The sequence below is a fragment of the Lepisma saccharinum genome, chromosome 20, assembly GCF_977018435.1.
Source record: "Lepisma saccharinum chromosome 20, izLepSacc3.1, whole genome shotgun sequence".
Lineage (NCBI taxonomy): Eukaryota > Metazoa > Arthropoda > Insecta > Zygentoma > Lepismatidae > Lepisma > Lepisma saccharinum.
This window is the reverse complement of record NC_139248.1, coordinates 4,820,306-4,842,509: the sequence shown is the minus strand read 5'-3', so window position 1 is coordinate 4,842,509 and position 22,204 is coordinate 4,820,306. Positions and strand designations below refer to the sequence as shown.

General features: G+C 37.2%; 1 protein-coding gene across 3 annotated transcripts in view; it reads right to left on the bottom strand.

Moving 5' to 3' along the window:
* Window positions 1-6,457: 6,457 nt before the first annotated feature.
* The window catches only part of LOC146003668 (uncharacterized), a 52,381-nt gene continuing 36,634 nt past the window's right edge, over window positions 6,458-22,204 (bottom strand). Inside the window, exon 4 of one of the 3 annotated variants that reach the window (XM_083142026.1) lies at window positions 6,458-10,617. In XM_083142026.1, the coding sequence (XP_082998152.1) occupies window positions 9,663-10,617 (955 nt within the window). In that variant the 3' untranslated portion in view covers window positions 6,458-9,662. Of the gene's footprint in view, window positions 10,618-12,160; window positions 14,223-15,607; window positions 20,274-22,204 lie in introns of those variants that run through there. The other 2 variants (XM_083142030.1, XM_083142025.1) reach the window with 2 other exon arrangements.

Here is a 22,204-nt window from a genome sequence, read left to right as displayed (position 1 = left end):
AAACTTTTGACATCCTGCCCTGAAAGGAGAAGAATACCAAGAATAATTACTAATGAAACAGGTTTAAAATGAGAACTAGAAACAGCATGTTTATAATTTTCTGCTACAGTATTCCTTATGTAGCATGCAAAAAAATGCAGTGTAAAACAATATATATATTTCTTCAAATCTAAGGTGCACTTTTTTTCCCCAATTTGGATGCTGAAAGTTTTAGAGAACCTTGGATTCGATTGCATCTTTGATCCGAGTATATGTGTATTAATACACCATGATACTACTCATAGAAAAATATAGAATGGAGTATTTGCCAATTTCAATAAGCAAGTACTGTACCTTGCTTGATGTTTTACCGAAATATCAGTAGTGATAAAAAATCTCCTTTAACACTAGAACGACAGGAGCGTACTTTTACTTTTTGCGCAAAAATTCCAAAATATGGACTGTATGAGTACATTACCCTAGAACGACGACGAATGGTCATTTTGACCGTCATAAGAAAATCATTGAAATGCCTAATTGTAGGCTTGTGTTATTGTTATTTTCATTGGTCGAAAGCTAACTTCTCTTTCTTTACATGTTTGTACACGTGCAACGATTGTTACTTCATTGTTGGTCGCGAGTTCCTTTTACTAGTAATGCAGGTGTTTCGATTTGAGCTAGAAAATTGCTTTGTTCTTTGATCTTACATTCATCAGTGAGTACTTGACTTGAGAAGCGTGGGTTGTCTTCGCAGCAAATTGAAAGCTTTCTTGAGCTATCTGAGGAAGAGGGGGGTACTCAAGTCAAGATTCTGGAGGATCAGGTCCAGAAATACTACCCTATCCTCTATCATCACCTTCGCATGAGGATGCAGTGGTGTGTGACCGAGAAGATGACATGCCCATTGAAACAGTTGCAACAACGTCTTCCCACAGTAGAGAAGAGGCAGGAGGAGATGCTCGGGTTAGTGAAAAGGAGGCTTGGTTGGGAAAAGACAGTTCTGTTTAGGAGATAGTCAAGGGTCATATTCCAGTGACAGGCAGGAAAGCTGCCGTGAATGTACTGAAAGAACATGGTGGACCTACAAGCTACGCCAAACGACGTATTTGTGCAGGGGAAGTTTCAAGTGCTTTTCGCCTTCTGTCTGATGAATCCATGTTACGCCTAATCCGAAAATGCACAGAAATAGAGGCAATATGTCAGCTTGGAACACAGGAATGGCACCTAATATTGGAGGAACTGGAAGCTGCAATCTCTTTGATGCATGTAAGAGGTGTTTATTGTGCAAAAGGAATATCAGTCGATGCTCTGTGGTCTCAAAGTTGGGAAGTCAGCTTCTTCCGAGACACAATGCCAAGGGATCGCTACAAGGAGATACTGAGATACTTGCATTTCAATGAAAAGTCATATCGAAAGGAAAGAATCTTGACAGACAAATTTGCGCTCGTGTCAGAAGTTTGGAGAAAATTTATCGACAATTGTTTGAGTTGTTACAGACCAAGTGAAAACATAACAATTGACGAACAGCTTTTACCCAGCAAAACGCAATGCCGCTTTACTCAATTTATGGGCAGTAAACCTGATAAATATGGATTAAAGTTTTGGGTTGCAGTTGATACTGAAACAAATTATGTTTGTTAACTCCCTCCCCTACCATGGAAAAGAAGAGAATTGACCAGAAGGGCAGTCCCTTGGGGAATATGTTGTATTGCGGCTTATGGAACCCTTCCTGAATCAAGGTCGCAATGTTACAATGGACAATTTTCTTACAACACTCAAATTGGCCAAGGCACTAAAAGAAAAGAAGACTACCATTGTGGGCACAATGAACCAAAAGAAGAACTTTATTCCGGTGTTATTCTACGTCACGAGGACATCACAATGACTGTGTACCAAGGAAAGCGTGCTAAAAATGTGATTGTTCTCAGTTCCTTGCACAGTTAGGTCTCCATTGAAGCTGAAGGAAAAAAGAAACATGAAACAATTAAATTCTATAATAACACAAAATTTGGTGTAGATACTTTTGACCAGATGTCAAGGAAATACACAACAAAGGCAGCCTGCAGACGTTGGCCTGTTCACATTTTCTACCATTTATTGGATATTGCAGCTATCAACAGTCATATTTTGTACTCCCAAGTGACAGGGGAAAAGATGAAAATAAAAGAATTTATCAGGAAATTGGCTGAAGAGCTGCGACAGAACTTCCTGCGGCAAACCTCAAAGACAGAGAGAGGAATGAAAAGGGTGAGAGATGCATCAGACAAGGCAGATATCAAGAAAAGGAGGTAAGTGCCAAATTGGAAGATGCAACCAAAATGAGACAAATATAGAGTGTGTGCGATGTAAGAAAGCTGTCTGTGGATCTTGCGTCAGCCATAAGGACGTCTATTGCTACCAGTGCATGTAGAGAGTGAAGAAACTAAAAGATAATGTAATATTATAGTACAACAAAATACATGTATTTCGACATTTTGCAGCGATTTCAAAATTACATTAAAACCTTATGGCGGACAAAACAACCGCTCTTCGTTGCTCTAGGGTGGTTAATTTTCTCGTCGTTCTAGTGTTAACCAATTTTCATTTCATTAAATTTATTTTGTTAAAACAATCGACATTTCACAACAAAGAGTCAATCTATTTTTAGCAGTCAAGTAAGTACAAAGGGAAAACAAAGGAAGAAGTTTATTCTTGTGCTCTTGGCAGTAAGGAGGTGGTGAGTGAGTCAACTTTTGTAAAAGTGCACATAAAAAGGTCATTAAAAACATAGGTGTGCGCAGACTCTCAGATTAGGGGGCCAAAAGCCTTGATTAAAGTTCTATCAGAAAAAGAAAAACCTCATTCCATCTCACTGTTTTATTGATTGATCGATTTGGTGTTTTAAGTCCACTTTATTCACAGTCAGGCTAATCGGGACTGGACCTACAGTTTAAGGTGGGATCCGAACCACTTGTTCCTCCACCGGGTATCAAACCAGAAACCCCTTCATTACAAGACGACGACGCTACCATTGCACCATCGGGGAGGCCCTCACTGTTTTATTGTATTGAAGTGTATAGAACAGGGGAATATATAGTGTGTGTCCGGACCCACCGAAAATTACTGTATTAGAAGAATTCAAACTTCAATGTTCTTTGACCACCCCCTCCTATGTTACCCCCTCTGTGGTTCAAAGACTATTTTGCACATAAACATGGTTTCATACAGCAGATTCAAAACAACTACACATAATTTATTCATTTTCAACAGTGACGGTGAATAGGTGGCCCCGCAATATGGCTTCTTAATGCTAAGCCTTGTTTACCAAGAAAAAGTAAACTGTCCTTGTCCCTCCCTTCCCACTTTTGTCACCCAGTTGCCGCTATTCATTTCCAATGTATAGGCAATTTATTCTGCGAAAGCAAGATGTAACACAACTAGCGAATAAAGTGTGTGAGAATGTTGATAACATGAAATTTGCTAGAGAACAAAGTTGGATAGTTTAATTTCATAGGAAATAATGCACTTACCTCCCATTCCATAGTTGCTTGGAACTTTTGTCAGCTAGAAAATACTTAATTTTTTAAAGAGTATAATATTGTTTAATAACGGTGATAAGATTCGTTTAGACTTAATTTCAATGTGAGGGTATTAGGTGTTTTAACTTGCCTTCAAAACAACGTGTTTCTTTACTGTTCCAGGATTATTGTCTGATGTGTGTTCTGAGGAAATAAGATTCAAAGTGGTCCTGTTATGTTCTGCTTTGACTTCTGAATATTTCCTGAAAATATAAAGAAAAAATACACATTTTCATCCTAAGTTGGTTATGTACCTCAACAGACAGATGAAAGCAAATATCTGATTTTAAAAACAAATTAAATATAAACTGTAGTTTTCGATTTTTGCATACAGTTTACATTGTAGCATTAAGATAAAAATTCTGTGCTCGGATGGTTAAAATGCATTTTTTCAAGCGAGATAAAATATAATGTGGTAAACAATCAGTACTGTAATAAAACAGCTGTATTGTTTATCCTCATCATATGAACCTTTTTCTTTATTTACATGATGAATTATGTTAATTGGCAGAATCATGACACGTGACTGTCTTTTGATTGCCCTTTGCACTAAATAGAATGTAATGAAATTGATTGGTTGGTTTTGGAGTACACAAATCTACATTTAAAAATTCCCTGCCAAGGCCAAATTCGCTGTGATAGCTCCAGACCAGTCAGTGGATCTCAATCTATGGGAACCAGTGTAATTCCTGAATTGTGGCAGCAGAGAAAGAAGCTTCAAACGGTATTTCCAATATTGTGTGGTTGTGTGGGAATGGGAAAATTCAGGAACTTTCTGTTGGCACTGTGTAGTATTTTCTATGGAAAGAACTACCGGTTGTCAATATGGATTTTTGACCATCGAAAATTTCTGGAAATGGGTGCCAAAACATGAAATTTGGCTTAATCATCTGCATTCGTCAATTGAATTAAATACATTTGGCAATTGACGAATTGAAGTTCAGTACATTTATTTTTCACCTTCAAATAGTGACTGGTTGAAGCAAACTAGCTGGAAGTAATAGACACACAGTACTCAGGTGAAGGGTTATCTATTCCAATACAATGTAGCATATAGAAACAATGAATTCTTGGCTGCTCTCAATTTTCTGGATCTATTTCCCTAATGAAAAATGTCACCGCACACCATTGTTCTTATCTTTAATATAATACTCATGACTAAATATAGTAATTACAAATTTTAAACTAGGTAATTCCATTTTAAATTTACAAACTTATCACAGAAACACATTTGTTCTATACTTTGATGTATTGACAAATAACCGTTACACAAATTAAGTCAATTCCATTTCTACTACACATAAATTACGTAACCAATATAATCTTGAGAATTTCACCATGCATTAACGTAAATATCTCAGATTTGCAGCAAAATTCCAGTTATTCATACTTTCAATACAACCACGGTACCCCAGCCTTGTGATTTTTCTCTGAAAATAACTCTGGTGGTGGAGAGTTGGGTTCTTAAAGCTCATAAAAGGAATGACACAGAGACTGACTGACTGGCTGAATTGAAAATTCTGGGTGCATCAGCACTTAGGCTATTTTGCACCCATCACATTGTCCAGAACCCAGTTCCTTACCGTAACTGAAATAAACATATCTGAGGACTAAAATACTCTTACCTGGATTAAAACCAAGGCTGTGAAGGGGAACTCAGCGCATATAAAGACAAAACATAGGATTATACTGGCAGTAGGTCCAGACGCCAGAGCCTTGTTAGTCTGCAGAATGCAGTCCAGGGTGTACTATGTGGAAGTGTCACCCCTTACACCCCAAATAACACAAAGATCAGCTAACTCCAATTGCACACACCCCATGAGCAGTAAGAAGTATGTTTACTGTTTACATTTATCATTGTATGTACACACAGTTAAACAAAAATCTAGGAGTCACAGTAGCAGACTTGTACTACAAAATAAAAAAAATACAAGGGGGAGGGGACTTTAGATTCAGCTTCATAACAGGCATGCAATGTTATACTTTTGAAAGTTGCATACCATGGTGTGTTTGCAATTGGAGTCTGCTAATTTCTGTTATTCCTTTTTTAAATCTGATGGGCCACCGTGAGTAGATATAAGAAGCACAATGATGGACTGCATGGGTAGCCCATTTGATTATCCACATTCTCAAAAAAAATGTGCGTTAGGTTAATTTTGTCCCATAAAATTAACCTAAAGCAATCATTTCAAATTGTATATTGACTTGAATCACATTCAATTCATAATTTTTCTCTTTTTTTTCCTTTAAAAGTGCTTTCCCGATTTACATCAAACTGTGAGAGAATGTAGAGCAGGCTGAAGAGCAATTACGACATGTAAGGAGAACAATATATAAACTTGCTTTAAGCAGCTAAGTGAACCACAAGAGCAGAACATGTTCCCAGAAAATCTATGAATTTTGCAAATGCAAACATCTACCTACCTACAGGATAATAATTATAGTCCATGGTGCAAAAGTTCATGAGGACCAGGGCATAGCTACAAACTACCAGCCTCACTTCCACCAGAAGCGGGAGATCATCTAACCAGTCACGGCGTGATGCATGGTCAGCAAGACGAACCCCTAGTCGTTGCAGTAGGTTTTCAATGACTGGGTTACGCTACTCATTTGTAGCTTCCAAATTTCTCACGGTGGCGGGTGGCCACCGATCCCATACACAGGCCAAAATCTCAGGAGAAAAGTTGTTACATTTCTCCCAGGAGACTCAAACCTGTGCACGACCCATAGCCGGAGTCCAAAGCATAATGCTTTACACCACATGGCCATTCAACCTACAGGATTTATGAAGCAATAGGCAGTACATAAACCGTAGGTCTCAGAAAATTCCTTTCCCCACATTTAGATATAGTTTTCTTATAACCAAACCTAATGGAATTCAATAGTGTCGTTACAATAAAAACCGGAACAAATTGTATAATTTAATGCATATTTATTAAAAGCTGCATCATTTTTATTTTTAAAGAAATACAATTTGGTATAACTTACATTTTAAGGTTTCTGCTCTTTTCTCAAAGATTTGACATACCAGTAACACAATTATCACTTTTCCACCTTAAACTTATGTTATAATACTCAAATTTAGGTTGGTCCAGGGAGAGGAATGAAAACAAAACAAAAGAACACATATCTTGTTTTCATTTTACATCACCTTGGCAATATAGGTGAGAAACCTGCAAAATGTTGGACTCTTGCGGTGATATTTTGTGCTGTTTTATTTATCTTTATCTCTGGACATCAACGGATAAGAGCATACTCAATCCAACATGCGGCATACAAAGATATTTCAGTAAAAAATTGAGATTAGCAATTAAAAATGTACAGACTGGTAAATTAAATCTAGAGGGTGGAAAATTCCTGCCACCCCATGCTACATACATATATTAACCTAGCAGAACTGCATCCGAGACACTTAATACTGTAGATTGATACAATATATATTGACTATTCTATCAAAAGCCTCTTGCTTGTGATGGAATATTTGATTGCCTATTATGAGTAAGTATTTGGCAGATTAAGGAGAGGGGAGGGGGTGGGTGGAAACAGACAGAACTGCCGTTAGGGTTGTGTAATCTGTGTCATCTATGGTGCCTTTGAGTGTTTTTACGAAGCTGTTACACATGCACGGGATGGACAATCCACTCAACAAAGCAAGATGGGCTGCGAACTGGACGTGTTGCTCTTCTGATGTTTATCTAGAGAACGTAAATTTGAATCGGCATTCCACAAGGCTAAAAAGAATTTAAATTAATGCATTAATCTCACAGTTTCACCTTGTTGACTGTCAGCATGATTCTGATTCCATGGAGTAATCAGGTATAATAAATAAATATTAGCGACAACAACGAATCTGTAGTGCAATAAACATGATTAAATATATTTTTGCAGTGCTGAAACAATAGCTAATCTGTGCATAAAGTGAACTTAAAATAAACTTTAAAACTTCATAGAATTTTAATGAGAAATAAGTTGTCTGCATTTTCACTTTTAAAATGTTAAGGGCCTCATGGATATAGTTCACATAGGGTCCAGTGTTTCCTAACTGCAGCCCTGGAGACAATCTCACCACCCTCCAACGGAAACTAACAATACAATTAATGTAACTTAATGGCAATCACTGACTTTTTGACATTTCAAAGCATTTCCTTGAGACACCTACAACTAACAATATACAGTGGAACCCCGACTTTGTGTTCCTGAATTTAAGATTTTCCCACATTATACATTCAATCTTGATGGTTCCGACACAGCAAAATGTTATATAATTTTCCTGCATTTTAAGTTTTTCAGCTTGTTTCTCTTAAAAATAAAAAAAATGGAGGTTGCACTGTAATCTTTAGTGAGAACATGTTGAATTTGAAGATTACATCTTTTACAAAATTTTATCTACACCCTGCAACAAAAAGATCATTAATCTGCCATTACTGAAACAAACCTTCACCATATAAGAAACTAGAAACACTCATATGCTTAATTAGGTACAAAAATCAAGATCTGTTATCTACTGGAATAAATAAATTATATCGCCTATCCTGAAAGCTATGGAATTATGATTATGCAAGTGGATAAATATTCATCTACATTACTGCGTACTGTTGTAGCATTCTCTTTTTCTGTAGGTTACCATTGGCGTTATTACCATTAATTATTGAAAAGGGGGGAGGGAGAAAGTGTCATATAATATGCCATATCTTACATTTGCTTAATATATTTTCCATATTATTGGGGGGATGCATCCCCAGTTAACAGTACACATGTGACAAAGCTCTTAACAACATTTGTACGTAACTTTAGCTCTCAGAGTAAAGCAGGAGGGGAGGGGAGAACTATGATTTTTACAATTCCTTAAACACAAACGAGGAAATGAGAAACACAAGCACCATCTCTTAAATGTGAAATACGTACTGTAATTCTGGTACGCTATTTGTGAAAAATAGTCTACAGTATTAATTTTTCTTCAACAAAAAATCAATTACCTTAATTTCTGCACCTGTAACTCCTATTAACCTGGATATACTGGATGTAGTTCTACTGTTACATATAAAATTAGCTATGTAATATAAAAAAAGCCACTTCCATTTATAATTTAACATCTTGTCGTTTTCTCCTTTTCTCCAAATATTGTATTTTTGTTTAACATTTCTTTTCTTCCACCATTGGCTAATTACGACGATGAGGATAGGTGATAATTAGATGCAACTGATGAAGAAACACTCATGAAGAACACCATGCCTAGGCTCGGACTTGAATGGAGAAAGCTTGGCGTCAAGATCGAAAGTCGAGCAGCTCATGCACTCTGCTATCAAGGTGGTTTCAATGTAAAATAGTTAGGTTCTGTATTTGGATATTTAAAGATAAAGAAATAAATAATGGATAGAAAATGTGTCATTTTAATGATCTACATTTGTAAATATTAATTAGTCTTACTGCCACCATATCATTTTTACAGCATAGTAGCCTTAAATATGTTCATGCACTCGATTTTGTTATGCATTTTTTTTGTCTGTATAATATTACTAAAGAAAGTAATTTATTTTCTTAAAATTTTAAAAAATCTGATATATTCCAAAATGTGTGGAAAATGATCTTACGAAACTATCCTCACTTGGATGAGGTATTAGCTGCAAGCATGGGTATTAAATAGGGCTGAGACGATACCATTTTGAACCAATATCGATACATGAAAATTGTAATAATTAAAAGTTGGTCAAAATATTGATTAATATTAGTGTTTAAGTATTCCAATTTCTTAAGATTGTTACTTTAAAATATCCAAGAATCCCATAAAAATTTTAAATTACATGTTACGTTATCACAAAATTCATTTTTTTCGCACATAACTACTGCAAAATAAAAATAAACTTCGAGTTTTGCATAATTTCGAAGATAAATGAGACTCTGTGAAAGTGCAGCATGGGATTTTTCTGGACCCAGTGAAATATCAAAATGCTGGAAAGTGTCAGCTGGTATCGGTAAATGAATTACAATAGATCCTGATACCACTGGTATTGGTCGATACACTGGCATAGGTATCGGTTCAGCCCTAGTATTAAGTTTTAGCCATGTCTGACATCACAAAATAGACATGTGGGAAGGAGGGTAATAGAAGGACTGAACTATCCTTTCTTATTCATTTCTATGAGACTTCATGTGAATGGTGAGGCCTGCCCCACAAAGGAAAGATTTCTTGCAAATGGAGCAGTGATATGGGCGTTCACCTGTATGAGAGCGCTTATGAATCGATAAACTTGTCGTCTGAGTGAAGGACTTGCCACATATGTTGCACTGGTGAGGTCTCTCACCGGTGTGCGTTCGCTTGTGCTGAACCAAGAAATCTCCTCTCGTGAAAGTTTTGCCGCACGTGTCGCACATGTAAGGTTTCTCGCCTGTATGTATGCGATAGTGATACCTCAACGCCGAGCTCGTTGCAAGTTTCCTACCGCAAACATCGCATGGAAATAGCTTCTCTCCAGAGTGGCTTCTCAGGTGAATAGTAAGCTGCGTTTTCTTCGGGAAATCCTTTCCACATACCTCACATATAAGTCTCTTAGGAACCTTCACTTTAGTAGTGTTATGGGTAGCTATATGGTTCCGCAAGGTCGGAGCGTTTGCGTATCTCACGTGACACCGGCAACATTCAAATGGCCTGACACGATCATCTGAATCAGGACGAGGTTGCGAAGAAAAGTGATCGAAGATGCCTTTTCCGCAATTATCGCACGTGAATTCCGACACCGTAGTGTGTCTTTTGTAGTGTTTTTTGAGATTTGGCTCATTAGAAAACGATTTATTGCACAAATTGCAAGTGTTACTGTTCAGGTGTTGTCTTAAGTGGTCCCACAGTGATCCGGCATATTCCTGGCTGCAAATGCCACATGTGCCCGCTTGCAACGTCTTGCCGTTGATCTCGTCGGTTCGATGCTCCTCGAAGTGCTTCAGTAACAGTCTCTTGTTTTTAAACTGCCTACCACAACATACACACTTAAATGGAAGTTGTTTTTCCGTCTCCGTTTGATTGCAATCTGCTGAATCTTCCTCCTCTGATGTCAGAGCAAAGTCACTGTCAATTTTCAGCATAGAGCTACAAGAAGAAGAAAAATTCATATTTACTACCAATACATGCTACCTAACTATTATTATACATGTCAATAAGATACATAAGGCATACAAAAGTAGATAATAACCCTGATATGAAAAACAATGCTTTTCAAATTACTCGCAGTATTTGCATTGTTGCCCCATTATACTACTCCATCAGTTTTGAATCATGAACCAGGCTATTTTACATATTTTTTTCACAGAAACAACAATAACAATGAACAGTATGATGAAACATTATGATGATTAGTGCACTAATGATCTCTTCCCCAAGTATTATACAACATAATAAACACAGCAAACAAATTTTTCACCAGTCAAGAAACTCTGCACATGGTCAGACATATGCTTAGGTTTCCTTAATGTTTGGCACAACCAACAGATATACTACATACAAATTTCAGTGAAAAATGCACGCTCAATCAGAACTCAAAACTGGGTCTCTGGCATACTGTGTCACTGCTCTACCAACCGAGCAACCAGAGCAATGGCACAGTATACTAGAGACACATGTTCGAGTCCTGGTCGAGCCTGCATTTTTTGCTGAAATTTCTGCATTGTTAAGTTTGTAATTCAGTTTCAACATATATTGTTGAAGTATATAGCACTTAGAATATTGAATGGAAATATGGATATACCTGACTGTGCTCCGTTGGACCAAGAAGGTTTGGTATGTTTTGCCTTCAAGCTTCACATATTGTACAAACTACCATCCTAATGTATGGACCATTGCGTTGCAGGATTACACATGCTAATGGAAAAAGTAATGTGTTCTCAGTCAGTGGCAACACTGCATCTGAGAGAGTGATGGCAGAAGCAAGAAGACATGCACCCAACACCTAATTTTTCATTTACGTAACTTTTATACAATATTTACTACTATTCACAGGAATACACACCTCATTGGTGAGTGCATTGGGTGTTGATTCACCAGTTGACCACCCTTCCCTTAGACAGGTGGTTCCCTGCTGCTTTCAAGCACATATTTAAGGAACGATTCTTGTCGACAAACAATAACAATATCACCTAATTATCATCTTCATTACATGAAGAGGTAAAAGGTAAGTACAAAAAAAATATAACAGCATATATTCATGAAAACTAGCATATATTTCTGGTTAAAAATTATATTTAAAATCACTTTTTGTACAAAAGATACTCACGTCACTACAAATAGAAAACCTCAAGATTTGTAGAAACCCCAAAAAAAATCTATAGTTTCAGTTGGCGCAACGTAAAGTTCCTGGTTATACATATTCTTGATCAAACTGTTAATACAAAACTGATTCATCTCACTTGCACGTTTGGCCTCTAGCAAAGTATCGAAAATCCCTTTCTTCTTGAAAACTGTGGTTTGCTTTCACTATTTTTCTAGTTGTAATATAATTAAACCTTGTTTCCATATTAAAAACAATAAGTTGCTGACCAAGGCAGTTTATTAAGATAAAAACACTTAACACATAACGTTTCAACCCTGCATCAGGGTCTTCCTCAGACGAAGAACTAAACTAAAATACAGGGTTGAAACGTTACGTGTTAAGTGTTTTTATCTTAATAAACTGCCTTGGTCAGCAACGTATTGTTTTTTGTATTTTTCTAGATATCTCTAGAAGTTTTGAGGCACTGTAAGCTTACTTTCTATCATACATATCCAGACAACAGGAAAAGCAAACTACATGAAGATTAACTTGAATGATCTAGAAGGGATGTAATTTTACACTATTTGAAATATCATAGGTTTTTGAAAGGGGAGGAATTTTAAAAAACAACTTCGCTGACACAGGTCACATACCCCAAGTATGAAGGAAATAAATAGCATGTTTAATTTTAGCACTCGTTAATATTGTTGGGAAAGTGTGGTGGACCAATCTCTAAATATGTTCTTGATTATCCATGGCATGGTTCACCAGTTCGCACACAGTACTTGATATTTCCACCATAACAACTTATTATTACAGGGATCAGGAGGGGCAGGTCTCAGTCCAATCCCTAATTTGGGAAATGATTCCCTGACTATTTGGGATCCGGAGCAGTATAGAAATTCCAAATAAACATGTTAATTTTTCTTTAATTCTTAATGTTTTCTGTGCAACATGTGTCTGAAATTTCTTCAAATTGGCATTTTTTATTCTGGAATTGTGAAAACAATCACTTAAAGTAGTATGTAGAATTGAGATTTTCAGTGTCGAGAAAATTTTGAAACTTTTCATTCTGAAAACTTCCCCAACTTAGTCAGGAACTGGCAAATCTTGAACATTGGAAATTTAAAAATTTCCTGTCCCACACACTCCTACTTGATGGTAATGCAGACCTTTACAAAGAACCTTGATGTACAAGGAAGGATTTTCCACACAAGCCACTTTGGAAGCATGATCTATAGATCCTGCTATGGCGAAGCAGCCACACTAAGAACCAACAGAAAATTGCACATATGAATAACTTTCTCCCAGCGTGCATCTGATAATGTGTGTGTTAAGTCCTGTTCTTCTTGCAAGCTGTTTACCGCAAACCTCGTTAGGAGGTATCCTTGCACCTGTTGACATTTTGTTGAACACTAACATATCTCGCAATATGTGGGTGATGCCTTTCAGCACTTGATTCGTTTTTGCAGGAAACCAATGCGTTTGTGGCAGAGGTTGCTTAGTTTCTCTTACCTCTCTTATCCGTTCATAAGTGCTGTGAATTGAGTCTTCAATATGAGTGGAAAAACTTACGTAACTTCAACAAAAATATTTTATGTTGTAAATATGCATAATTTCTATTCCTGAAAGTTGGTAGAAAAAGATATGAATATAATAAATAACATTTCACATTTCTCTTGAAGTGATATGTAGTGTGCGTGTTAAAAATTATGAACATAGCAAAAGGCACCTTTTCGCGTTTTTCTGAAGATTTGATGCTGTGTGCTAATGATACCGATAAGTGGCATTCACTATGTTCGTTAATGTTTAGTGCATACATTTTATACTTTATCGTGTCTATAGCCCCAAACAAAAAAAATGTGCAAAAAGTCAGCACATGGGGTGAGTACACACATTTTTATCAGTAGTGAACACATTAAGCTGGGCTTTCTATATGAAGACTCCACTACATATTTCACACTTTTCTTATTCCACTTGCCATGTTCTTATGTGAATGAATGTGTTTCCTGGGTTTGATGCAGTTCTGTATCTTATATGGCACACACACAACATTCACAGAACACAAACTTTGTGTCTGATTTGCCATGGCAATGTCCAATCCTTTCTTACAGCATTGATGTAAAAGCCCTAGGACTGAACAGCTCTTTTTGGTTCCTCCAAATCTTCTACATTTGGAAATTAATTACTACGTAATCTAATAGTGTATTTTTGTTGAACTCTCGTCCTAGGCCTCATTCGTTCATAATGATGTTTTTTCATGTGTTTTAATACGAAGCTCATGGATTTAAACATTTTTTCACAATACGAACATTTGAATAAAATTTGTTTGGTAGGTTTTTCTTGCTTCTCACTTTCACTGGGGTGAATTGAACCTTCTTCTGTTGAATTTGAAATGAAGTCTCTTTCACTGGTTTCAACAGAGTCATTACCAATTTTCATCCACGATCTATAAGAAAGAAAAAAATGTTATATCCCCACCTCAAGCTGCCAAGTACTTTTCATAAGGTAAGAAATGTGAGTAAAAGAAACTGGATACAGAAAACGGTTGAGTACAACAAAAAATATTCTGAAATTCTACAAATCTCTGTCCCTGTTGCAACAGATTTGATAACGGTCCAAGGTCTAGTTGAACTTCAATCTTCAGAGAAAATTTCTGAGAATAAGACCATAACAAAATACAAAGAATTATAAGGTTTTGCGGTTAATTTTTCCCCTCCACGGCAGAGTCCTGTGCATGCTAGAAGTTCTTGGATAGTTGGTTGATTGATCGATTTGGTTTATTTTTCTTCTGCCACTTTTACCTAATTGTGAAGGTGATGAGTGATACGATGAAGGGACATTCACACCCATGCCCAGGCTAAGATTCGAACCTGGTACCCCTTGCATCATAGCACACTGTGCTAACCACTCTGCCACGGAGGTCGGAAGGCTCCAGTTTTAAAAATTTCAAGCTGGAGATCAGGCAACTGAAGCTGCATCATGGGCAAGCAGACCTTCAATTGTTAATGACATCTTATGGGAAATCTGGGTGGAACACACCCAGAGGTATGTTACCACCTGCAAGGAGTAGAAAGTGTCTGCAGCTGGTTCTCCAGAAGACAAGATGTCAAAAATACCATACGTAATGATGCACTCAACTCATTCATTCATTCATGATCATCATTTTGCAGAAAAAACAATATATATGATGACCAAGGCAATCAAGTAAAAAAAAAATAATGTAAAGTTTTTAAGCATTTTTTTTCTCCTGAAATATAGACTACCTTGCTCAGCATATGTAGTGTTTTACCTGTCACGGAAAAAAGGTTTACAACATCATATATTATAAGAACAGACATCTGCCCAATAAATGCAGAATTTGAGGTCAAAGTACACAGAAGTCTTATTTCTAATAAGTATTATGTGAAGAACTGCAGACAGTACCTATCACGATTTTTAAATCTCAAGGGAACTTACAGTGGCGAAAAAATTTGCTGGAGAATAGGCTCATAAACAACATCAACACATATATATTATTTGAATACATCAATCTATATATGTAACAAAATAATAGATACATAGTACATTTTTAAATCAGTTTCATAATTTAATGACAGCAATTAATAATATATGTACAAAACAACCCATTACATGTAGTGTTTAATATTTTTGATAATTTTGTAATTTACTTGCATTATTAACACATGGAAATTTTGAACAAAAACACACTTTACCTCTGAATGCATTTATTACAAAAGCATCTACACTATTACAAAAAAGAAATATTACATAATGTTTGTATAAAAAAAAAGTAAAGTATTCTTCCTAGTGAAAGAATATTACAAAGACAGCAGCAACCCAGAGAAGGCCCGAAGAGCATTCTGCACCAAGTAAGGGATGAAAGTGGGACCAACATGTCCCACTAATTTGAAAGAGAAATCAGAACGAACTGGATGTGTAGCAGATGAGCTACTGTGGTGACTAATTTTGATAATACTCCTAATTGTGTGATTACCTGTGAGGGGTCTCACATGTATAGGGTAACCATATCATTTTGAGCCAAAAATGGGACATTCCAGGAAGGTCAGTTTAGACCCCCCTTAAAATCGATTAAGCCTAATTATAACATCATTATTAACGTATTATTATTATTGTATGGAGAACATAAATGAGACATCATAAACAATACATGAAATATGATCTCCCTTTGACAAATGGTATTAATTATTATAATTTTGGTGTAACATAGTGTTTCTGATCTCTTCTGATCAACATTTGATGTTAGTCATACACTGAAGTTGAGGAGTGCCAACCAATCCCCTTGAGAAGAACTTTATTCTTCACCAACCGTTCACAAACCTTCCCACATATCTGACACACAATGTAAGATTTGTCTTTAGGAATTTAAATTTTTGTTGCAGGTCCGCAAGTTTCTTGGCCATGCTTAATCATTGCTCTACAAATAATGGAACACACACAAAGCAATACAATTCGCGACTGCTGTCTGCTCGAACATTCTCGACGACAACGGAACATTTAGATCTTATAAAACGAACGTATGGTCACCCTACACATGTAACAAATCATTTCATAAATTCCGTGAGTTCTTATATTTCCATTTTGAATGAACTGAATATCTGCTTTTGTTGGAGAATTATGATTGTTACTTTTTGTTAAGTCATTTTTTTTACACCTTTTAGATTCAAGCAGCACAGTCGTTGTTTCTTTAAGTTAGAAAGAGCAAATTAAAGGTTGTCAGTGTTGCAAGGAGCTCATAGTTTCCCATTAATACCTCGTTTGGTGACATTTCGGCCATTATCGAGTTTTTTAAGTAGAAAGCTTATTAGAAGCTACACTGTGGATAAATTGATCTTGTGTTGTGTTTACAAATTTCAAAAGGAACTGCAAACTCCAATGTAAATTATATGATATGGCAATCACAAGCAAAAATTGCAGAATGGCTCTTTTACTTTGTAACTCAATAATGACCAAAATGTCACTTGGCCTGTTTTACTCGAGCCCTTCATTTAGTATCGGGCTTCCAAATTAAACATACAAAATATTGCTAACCAATAGAAGGGTAATTTGATTCAAGGGTTTAATGTTTTGACACACCCCATACTTTTCTTTAAACAAAGGCTGCGTCCAAATCGGCAGCAGATGTCACCTAGAGCACCGTTCCATCCGGGGACTCAGCCAATCTCCGTTGTCCGAATTCGCGGCAGACGTGGAGTTGGAGGGGAGAGCTGAGAGGAGCGACAGATGCACGCTTGAACTCACTGTGACCCTGCGCTTGGCAGCCATATTCTAACTTTCACTTTGTACAGACAACATTTACTGATTAGACGATGTAAAACTCAGTGATACTTTAACATTTTGTCGATAATACTGAATGTAGAAAAATTGTAAATGATGAACTAGCATGTTACATTTTTAATATGAGTAGTAAATAGGTGGAAATCATTGTGATGTTTGTTTGGCGTCTACCTTCTGCTTCTGTGCGGTGCGCCTGCGCCCCAGAGCACGGTGGGTGAAGTTCGAGCTGACACCTGGCGGGAAAAGTGACAACCGTACTACAAGGGGACATATAGATTCGGACGACTTGGACGTGACTTCGACGGCACGCGAGAGCAACGGGAGAGAACGGGACGGAGCCCTTGCCAATCCGGACACGGCCAAAAAACAAGTAGGTTTCAAAAGTCCAACACTCTTTCACTTACGAGTGGAAGTGTCCTGGTGATTCTTTCTTATGTGAGATACTACCATAGCCTTTGACACGAAACTTTTGTTACACATTTCACATTTATAAGGACGTTCTCCAGTGTGATTCCTTCTGTGTATGGTTAATGTAGACCTCTGAGTAAAATTCTTTTTGCAAATGTCGCAGGAATACAGTTTCTCTCCTGTATGACTGCGTAAGTGGATAATCAATATACGTTTACTCACAAACGCTTTATTGCAGTCAGCACATGCGAAAGGCTTTTCGCCACTGTGATTTCTCATGTGGACATCGAGGAAAGATTTGCACGAGAACGAGAAATTGCACACGGTGCAAGTATACGGTTTTCTTCCCATACGGCAAAGACGGTGTTGCTTCGCAGCTTCAGAGTTGAAACACAACTTGCCGCATTTGTCACAGCAATAATACACCCTCCTTCGTTTTTCAGTCTTAGTGTGGACAGACCGTATGTGTTTCACGAGATACATTGTCCTCGAAAATGCCTTATTGCATATATGACACAGTGATGGTGGAAGATTTAGATGCAGTTCTTCGTGCATCTTTAAACCTTGCTTGTACATAAATTTCTTGTGGCAGACGTTGCATTCGAATCTCTTCTCTTCATGTGTTTTCATATGAGCATAAAAAGCAGATTTGGACGCTATTTCTTTCGAGCATATATCGCACAAGATTCCACTGTGTGAATGTTCTGCTTTGTGGACGGCAAAATCCCATCTATATTTGAATGTTCTTTTGCATATGTCACAAGAAAATGGATTGATTGTCAAATGCGTTTCTTCGTGTCTCGCTGCAGCAAGCTTCGATGGGTATGGTTTCTTGCAAATTTTACATTCGTACTTATATATGAGCTTGAAGAAGTGATCCTTTACGTGATTAGCTAAATCTGATACAGAATCAAGTACCTGTTCGCATGCTACACAGTCGTATTTCTTCCCCGGTGTATCTTGGTGTCTTTTCAAGTGCTTCACAAATATGGACTCTGTCCGACAAAGAACTGTACATACGGGACACTTGTATATACTTTGTTCAGATGGCGGTGATCTCCTCCTCTTTGCTGGTTTGAACGCTTCAATCATTGCTTTCTGTTGGTCGACCGTAGGCATTTGTAAACTAGCATCACTCTCGACAAAAAATTTAGCTTCCAACGTACTGGAGATGTCTTCGCAAGAGGTCGTTGACGGATATTCCATAGAAGCTGGAGCTTGAACAGCTGGTTCGACACTTACTTTATTCTGTGAAGACTTCAATGATTCAATACTTGTCTCTTTCGAAGAATGGCTCACAATATTGGCTGGCTCATTACAAGGTATATTTGAAAGAGGAGGCACATTTTGCGAGTAATTTTGTGTTACATACGTTGGATGGGTACTGGGTGCAAGTGAAGGTTGGATACTGGGTGCAATGGAAGGTAAATTAACTTCCGAAGCAGAATGAACAACTTGATTAGACGTCGTGTTGGGTACAACATAGGAAGGACTTTGTAGTAGTAGCATTGTATTTGCACCAATCGCTGAATTGTTCTTATGTGGTAACACTGTACACACACCACCAAACGAACTATTTTGAAGTGAAAACATTCCATTTGTATGACTAATCGAAGTGCTCTGAGCTTGCAATACCGTATGTGTACCACCAAGTGAACCATCGTGAAATGAAAACACTGTATTTTTATGAGCCAGTGAAGGATTTTGAGGCGATAACACTGAATTTGCATCACCAAGTGAACTGTTTCGATGTGGCAATATTGTATTTGCACCACCGAGTGAAGTGTTTTGAAGTGGCAATATTGTATTTGCACCACCAAGTGAACTGTTTTGAAGTGGTAACATTGTATTTGTGCCACCGAATGAAGTATTTTGAAGTGGCAATATTGTATTTACAGCACTGAGCGAACTGTTTTGAAGTGGTAACATTGTATTTGCACCATCAAGTGAACTGTTTTGAAGTGGCAACATTGTATTTGCACCAACGAATGAACTGTTTTGAAGTGGCAATATTGTATTTGCACCACTGAGCGAACTGTTTTGAAGTGGTAACATTGTATTTGCACCACCAAGTGAACTGTTTTGAAGTGATAACATTGCATTTGCACCACCAAATGAAGTGTTTTGAAGTGGTAACATTGTATTTGCACCACCGAATGAAGAATTTTGAAGTGGCAATATTGTATTTGCAACACCAAGCGAACTGTTTTGAAGTGGCAGCACTGTACTTGCACCACGAAGTGGTGTAAGAACATTTTGGATGGAAGTGCTACTCCCTGTAGAAGTCGTAGGGGCATTTGAACTTGTAACATAGAACAAATTGCTGCTAGGTGAATTAGATGTCACTGATGAAATTACCACACTGTTTGGTTGCACAGGATTCTGTTGGGCATTTACATTCTTGAGTGTCGATTTCAAGATGGACATTAACTTCTGACTTTCATTTTGTTCATTAGCCTTCTTTAGAATCGGTACCAATGGAGGAGGAATATCATTATTCAACAACTGTGTTTCAACTGGTGGTTGGGGGGTGTTTGTAGCAGATACAGACTGCTTGCTGCATATCTGTCCCGTTGTTGCATCGACCAAGACAAGACTGCCTTTATACAATATGAGATAATATGCAGGCTTTTTCCCTGCCTCTTGTAAAGATGATGAAGAATCTACGCTTGCAGGTTGGAAAGGGCTTGGAACGACTGAACACGGCATGTTACCAGAAACAACTGCTTCTGAAGCAGAAGTGATACCAAACAACCCTAACTGTCTTCCACCTGATTTCATATTTGCCACAGACCTAGAAGAGAAGAATAACGAGTGTCAATAAACAATCACTTAATAACTGAAGAAGTACACTAGAAACCCATGCTAATGAAACGCTTGACTAAAGTCATATCAAAATGAAATAAGGAAATGGATCAAGAAGAAACACACAGAAAGGAAAAAGGTAACTGGATACGTTTATAGCAAGGATGATACCATGATGGCATGGGACATGAGCACATGTACTTAAAAAAATGACAGGGCATTAAACCAACTGAAAAAAAATGTCCCACTGTCCAAAAATTGGTGAAGTACGAAATCTAGCTAATACTTGAAACGTTCAGCGAATGTTTGAAGATAATCATTCAATAGCGAATGGAAGGAACTTGTTTGATGATTTTCGTCAGTGAATGAAGTCAGGGGAGGCAGGATAGCATCTATGTCCATTTTTGTATTTCAAGCTCAATGGTATGAATACACACCATGCATGCAATGGTAAAGACAATGTAGTTGGCAATTCTGGTGCAAGGTTATCCACAAGAGAGAGACCAAAGCAATGCATGTCTTCTTCCAATGATTCGTAGCAGATCCTTTTTGAGCTACTGAAGGGGGAAGATATTTCCTCCAAACCAAATGCAATGGAACCGAAGTTTACATTTTCCTTGCATTATACTACATTCATCATCTTAATTCATATATATATATATATATATATATATTTATTTATTTATTTATTACCTAGATTTTCCAGCACCTAAAAGTTCATTAGATACTAGAGCATGAAAACCTTACAACCGAGGTTCTACTGAACCCTCTTGGGCCTAAAGTCTTTTTCTTGTCTCTACCTACACATTTTGAACAATTCTCACGGCTTGATGTCAACTACATTGCAGAATATTATCCACTTTATCATGTTCTTCATGCTTCAACATTATTGCCCTTTTAAATAACCAGCCAGGTTTCTCTGGTAGTGTAGTGGCTACATAGTTGTACCTCTAGCCTGAAAGTGGTGGTGCTAGTTTAAATGTTTAAAGCCTGTAGTTTGCATATTTTCTGCAAACACAAATATCTTGGTGCTAGTAATCAATGATTCTGGGTTTGATCACCAGTGGAGATGCACTGCACAGCAAGTATAATTCCCAGCTTGCAAGATGAACTTTCAAAAAATTCAAGGGTACAAGCAGATGTTTTCTCCATTTCAGACATACATTTTACTGCCTCTCACCACCCAAACGCACACAAATAAATTAATGCAAAGGGTCTGTGTGATTACAATGAATCCAAAATTTCTAATTCAATTCAATTAAGCCATTTTATATTTAAACTATTTGATTTAAGGTGCAGAGTTTACACATTTCACTTTAAACTGTAGGTCCAGTTCCAGGTAGGCTATCTGAGTGGACTTGAATAAACTTTGCCTCAAATTTTTATTATAGTATATTTTATTCAGATTTCTAAAATATCAACAACAAATGTCCACTTGTGACATGAAGATGTAGTTTCGAACATTTCTTCGGAATGGACATTATTACTACAGTGAATCCTAATTTTACGTTCTTAGATTTTACATTTTCCCACATTATACAATCAATCTTGATGGTCCCAACGTACAAGAATGTTATAAAATTTTCTTCAGTTTTAAGTTTTCCTGTATCTTAAGTTTTTTCAGCTAGGTCCCCTGAAAAACGTAAAATCGATGTTCCACTGTATTTAAGTGGCAGTTTGCTACATCTTTGGGTTAAATGCAGCACAAGAATGAATGATGATGAACTGAACACACAGACACACCCAGCCTGCACAAGGGTTCAAATTCAGAATCACTGCAAACTAGATCACTAGTACAACTCTTGATGCGCTTCACACAGGATGGTAGACGAGTATCTTATACCAGAATTGGAAGCATTAAAGGCACCAGACACTCTTTCCTGCTTACAACCCTTATAATGAATACTTATGTCAGCATTA